Below are 6,000 nucleotides of genomic sequence, written 5' to 3'. Positions count from 1 at the left end.
TGCTGAACCCCACGTGGCTGAAGGCATGGTTCCAGTCCTGAGCCCAGCACCTTGAGCAACAGGCCTGGTGCCTCTGTGTGTGTGCTCAAAATGCCAGGAGGGAGGAAAGGCACTGCAGTGTGGCCACACCCCTGGGTGGTGGTTTCTCCTGCTCTCCCCCTCCACTCTGGCAAGTGCATGCACCCTATACAAATGTTTAAGGATACTGTCTGGAGGAATCTCATCCTTGCGGCTACATTCACTGGTGATTTATCTCCTCAGAGGGGCCTTCTCTGACTGCCTTAGTTTATGTATCATCCAGACACTGTCTGTCAGTCACTTCTCATTATGTGAAATTTCCGTAACTGTTCCTTGTCTTTCTAGAAGTTTCTTTTTGAAAAATTACGCCAGAGGTCATGTGCATGAGAGAGAGCAAGAGAAGAGAGCTCCCCATGGGACCTGGCTACTGCAACGCCCCCCTTGCAACTTCAGGGTCCCGGGACAGCGCTCATCTGCTTTGGCTTCGCTGCCAGCCCTGCAGGTCTCTGAGCAGAGAGCTGCAGGAGGGCAGGACTGAGACGTGTTAAATTTTACATTTGAAAGACATCTGTAAAAGTGAGGGCAAAGGAAGAGGTGGCCCTGTGGCCAAAGCAGCTAGGATGGAAGGGGTGCAGGGCACTGCGGTTAGTGGGCTCAGGGCCTCCTGGGCTGCTTTTCAGATACCAGTTATGTGTGAACCAACACCACTTACATTCTCTACTCAAGAAGTAAACAAAAGACTGAAATTAGAAGGAATCCAGTTTATTCAAGTATTCTAAATTCCTACACAGTATTTACAAACAGCCTTTTTGTTTATAATGTTTGCTTAATTTCAATTCGTTCTCCTAGCTTTAGAATCAAAATATATACAAACTAGGGGAGGGGAATAAAAATACATTTTTTTCATATTCTGTCAAACTACAGACTTCTTAATGTAACTTGAAATTTAGTTAAGTATTTTTTTTGAAGAAATTAAAGCCTGTGAAATAGAAGTATCACAATGTCAAGATAATCTGAAAATTGTTTAAAGAATCTGTAACTAGAATATTTAACTTTGCTTACCTAAAATTTTTAATGAACTCTGTAACATCGTTCCATAACCTAACCTAACTGGAATGGCTGGGCAAAGTCATTTTTTAAATAAGCTGCTACTACTGCGTTCATACCTGTTCAAGAGTTCTAATTTTAATGGGTTACCTTAAAACAAAAGCATGAACAAAAATCATGGTTATTTTAATATTACTTTAATTATATCATGTTTTCAAATTCCTGGTTTCTTCCCATTAAAGACTGTGTCTGCCTTTCCCTTTTAAAAGATCTGCATGTTAAAGAAGAGCCCTAAGCATTCTGAACTCCCTTCTCTTTGGTTAATTGACTAAAACCCCTTATCTTGGGGGTTTCTCAGTGTCTTTCTCAATTGAAAAATTACAAGGCAGAACTTACCCTCTTTGTAGGCCTGCGCCACAAGTATGCTAACATGAAAAAGGTTGAGGAAGCGATAAAGCTTTACTAGCTTTTTAGATTCAGTCAAAGCAAATCCCTTGTCACTTGTCAGGGCTGGCTAAGTGCTGGGCAAGGCTTCTGGGGTGCTGGTGGGCGTGGCTGGCCAGCTCCTGCGGGCCAGGTGAGAGGAGCTTCCAGGGTACACCTGTGATCACCTCATGTCCAGCACTGAATTCCAAAGATTTTTTTTCAGTTTTGCAAAATGTTGGGGCTGGGGGAGAAACCTATGGCCAGAACACTTAAAAACTTGCATGTGTGTTGCATTATTTAAAATTACTATAATACGACTAAATTAACAGCATGAACATAACATATTCCGTTATTTGCTACAAAATCGTTCTGTAACACATTTACATTGTATACAAAAGGAGTAATCTTGTGACAAGGGCTCTTGTAGAAAAAGGTATTGAGGGTGCTTTCATTCCAATATAATGAACTAAAACTACTTCCAAGAAAGGTTTTCAAATCTCTTCTCCAGAAAATAGGCAAACCAATTTTTCTATTAGAAATATTTTATAAGTAAAATAATGAAATGAAAGAAATTCACCATGTCACACACTTATAAATGATATGAAAAAATATTAAGAATTATTAAATTACTAGTCTCATGACCAATCCAAGCAAAAAAAAAAAAAAAATCCTGCCTCCAGCTCTAATGGTACATCATAACAACATTCTTTAAAAAATCAGAAACAAAAACCTTTCAAAGATATTACCACCACTGTTTAGCCTTAGTCATATTAAACGTTTTATTACTCCTTATATTTGCATGGAAATAATTTTGGTCCTTCGGATGTTAGAAGTTGATTTCTTATTACTTTTTGTGATATACCATTATACTTACATATTTTATAAAAGGCTGCATGTTTTACATTTCCTACCACATTTACATACACTTTAAAAAGTTAAAATAAAAAATATGTAAATAAAAAATGCTTGGAAAAAATATTTGATCTCCTTTATTTCAGTGGATGGAAGACTGTTTTCAGTGTCCTGGGTGAAAGGCTTCTTGATGCCAAGGAGCTGGAAGGAAAAAAAAGGGATTTGCTGTAAGTGACTGATGTACAGAAACGACGCGCCAGTCCAGTGGGAAGACCTGCGTCCACAGAGACCCAAGTGCAGACTACACAGGTGCCCGCACTAGCAACAGACCAAAGAGCTCTTCCAGGCCCTCGATGGCGCAGGCCCTCGCCCGCCCGTCAGAGCGGTACTTAACACCTCTCTCCCAGGTCCCGCACCAGAATTAAATGTGACAACCAAGGTGATGTGCTTGGCACACACACTCCACCTCGTCACTCTCCCTTAGTTACATTTTCTGGTGTTGAACACAAACACTATGAGCAAAAACAGCGATAAATGAGTAAAAAGGATTTTCTCATTTTTTTCTTTAAAGTTTTTTTTTTTTTTTTTTTTTTTTTTTTTTTTTTTTTTTTTTATAAAGGAAGGAGTTTTTTTCTTTTTTTTTTTTTTAGTTTTTTTTTTTTTTTTTTTTTTTTTTTTTTTTTTTTGTCATAAGGCATGTGCACTCACCAGGAAGAGGGAGAGAGAGAGAAACCATCCTCCTGGGGAGAAGACCAAACTGCTATCCCTTCTTCTCCACTGTCCTCTCAGGATTTTGGCCATGCACACACACAGGTCCAGTGTGATTTTCAAGCCTCCAAATATGGGACTCGAACTGCAGTCAGTCACGAAAGAGTCCAGCACCTTAACCACCACTCCGCCTGCTGGTCCCCATATCTTTTTTTTTTTTTTGGAGAGGTTTTTGCTATAGGGCGTGTGTGCTCACCAGAGAGAGAGACAGAGAGACAGAAAGCGAGAAATCCCCCCCCCGGGGGGATGGCCACGCCGCAATCCCTTTTCCTCCATTCTCCTCTTGGGATCTTGGGCACACATGCACACGCGCCTGGCGTGAGTTTTAGCCACTGGGTCCGGGACTCGAACCATGGGTGACCGGGGGAGTCCAGCGACATAGCCATTACACTAACTGCTGGTTCCCCCACATCTCTTTAAGGATGCAGTTCCTGGAAGTTTGAGAGTGCTCAAGAGACTATGTGCACTCATGAAAACTAAAACATGTGCATGTGATATTGCAACTACCTCCTAATGTTTTTTATAAGAGTGACTTTTGGATACTGTAAGAAACAATTAATTGCTCCTTTTTATTTTCACTGCAACAGAACCAAGGTTGCAACAAGTCAGATTTTTGAGAATCACAGCTGGAACTGATTTGAGTTTTATTTTTTCAGTATCAAAAACAGCCAAATTATTTAAAAATGCAGGAAAGCCCATCTATGAGAAACCTTATGAAACAGACACCATCGAGAGCTCCTACTTCAGGAACTGCAATGTCTACTTTAATGTACTGTGTCGCCAACATCTCCCACTCCTGGTGTTTTCCCTCACAGCACCAGCAGCAGTTTCAAATTAATCAGAAAGGAAAAAAGTCATGTATGTTCTTCCTTTTTTCTTTCTCCCCTTTTATAGTTTGTCACCAGTTCTGTCTTGGGCGACAAGTTTGCAGTCCTGTTTAACCTCATCTGGCGAAGCATGAAAGGAGGAGGAGAACCAGGCAGATTATCATGCTACCCAATACTCAAAACCTTCTCTAGGGAGCAAAGCACAGGAGCAGTGCCAAGTTCCAGCGGGCACTGCTCTCATGGAAGACGGCAGGGGGCGTTCAGCGCACCCGAGAGCACAGAAGAGGTGGGAGAGGCGGTGGGTGCTCAGGACTGTGAGGGGCTCTGTAGTAGCTTTCTGCTGGTGGTTACTGGAGCCTGGGAGCCAGCTGTGACACCAACACAGTGGTGCCGATCTGGCAAGTTTCTTAACTGAAAAGAGAGCACTTTGTTAACGGGCTTACTCATTTTTTAAAAAATTATTTTGTAAGATAGTTATTAAAATAAATGTTATTTAAATTTGGAAATTTATTGAAGAAATTCTTTTTCATTTCTCTAAGATATTAAGAGATTACCTTTATTTGAAGTGCATTTCATTTCAGACTGCAGAATATTTGGGCATTAATATATCTTTATTGGTTTTTGCATAGTAGCTGTGTCTGTGTGTTCAATTTTTGCCAGAGTGTGTGTGCTAAAGACACAGACAATGGGAAAGTGAGAAAGTGGCTCCCATGGTGAACAGTCACACCCCAGTCCCTTCTCCTCCATCTCCCTCTCCTCTCAGGATCTTAGGCATGCATGCACATGCACCCAATGTGTTCTCACATTGAGTCCTGAGTCAGGACTCAAACCAGGTAGTCCCAGCTGATGTGGGATCCAGCAGCTTCCATCACCACACCAGAGGTAGCCCAAATGATTTTAAGTTTTGCTTTAAGTCTGATAAATGTACATTTCAACTTAACAAACCTGTATTCTAATCATATTTATGAACAGAATTGTGCTTAAGAGAGACAACTTTTCAAGCTCCAAAGGCCACTCACCAAGTTCTTCTATCTACACTTCAACTAACCCCATTCACTTATACCAAAATATTGTATTAGAATATTAAAACTGAGAGAGAAGTTGCCTTCGCTGATTGAAGTTTCTTTTTCCATAGTGACATTTCATTCTATTTTCATCTCCAGCTACCAACCAACATGTTTTACAGTATGAGAATACAGAGGACACTCTCCATGCACCCCACGTTTTACCACCCGGAGATAAACAAGTTAAAATGTTGGCATATTCACCATGGAAGAAACAATGATTAGAGTGAGGAGACAACCCTCAGAGTGGGAGAATATATTTGCAAACTCTTCCTCAGACATGGGACTGATTATCAAAATATACAGGGAACTCAAGCACATTACCTTAAAAAAAATATACTCAATCCAATTAAAACGTGAGCAAATGAGCTGAACAGACAACCCTCCAAGGAAGACACACGACTGCCAAAAAACACATGAAAACTGTTTGGCATCCCTCATCATAAGGGAGATACAAATCAAACCACAATGAGATACCACCTAATTCCAGTCAGAATGGCTAAAACCAGTGGAAATATAAATTAGTCTAGTCCAGTCACTGTGGAGAATATGGAGGTTCTTCAAAGACCTACAACTAGAAGGACCATATGACCCAGCAATTTCACTCCTGGGTTTCCACCCAAAGGATAGGAATACACTCAGTCAGAAAAATACTGTCACATCCACGTTTATTACGGCATTATTCACCGTTAAGACACAGAATCAACCCAAATATCCAAGAACAGATGAATGGATTCAAAAAGGGTGGCACATAAACACTATGGAATACTACTCAGTCATAAAAATCCACGAGCCCCTGGCATTTGATAGAAAGTGGAGACATGTGGAGGATTTACTGCTAAGCAAAGCAAGAGAGGCACTGTATGTCCCCACTCAATTTATACCAAATATGTGCACTCTATGGCAGAAACCTAAGGGTATACAAACATGGAGAGTAACTGTGGATGATAAGAGTCAGCGTGGGAGGGGGAAGGGAGGGAAGTAAGGGGAAAAAGACA

The 6,000-nt window shown here is 40.9% G+C and overlaps 1 protein-coding gene across 1 annotated transcript in view; it reads right to left on the bottom strand.

Moving 5' to 3' along the window:
• Positions 1-2,077: 2,077 nt before the first annotated feature.
• The window catches only part of TEX15 (testis expressed 15, meiosis and synapsis associated), a 55,610-nt gene continuing 51,687 nt past the window's right edge, over positions 2,078-6,000 (bottom strand). The window contains exon 10 of the mRNA XM_027767767.1: positions 2,078-2,544. Coding sequence (XP_027623568.1) covers positions 2,507-2,544 — 38 coding nt within the window. The 3' untranslated portion in view covers positions 2,078-2,506. The remainder of the gene's footprint in view (positions 2,545-6,000) is intronic.

Source organism: Tupaia chinensis, unplaced genomic scaffold (genome assembly GCF_000334495.1).
Source record: "Tupaia chinensis unplaced genomic scaffold, TupChi_1.0 Scaffold144602_1, whole genome shotgun sequence".
Classification (NCBI taxonomy): domain Eukaryota; kingdom Metazoa; phylum Chordata; class Mammalia; order Scandentia; family Tupaiidae; genus Tupaia; species Tupaia belangeri.
The sequence above is the reverse complement of the archived record's forward strand: the minus strand, read 5'-3'. Positions and strand labels throughout refer to the sequence as shown.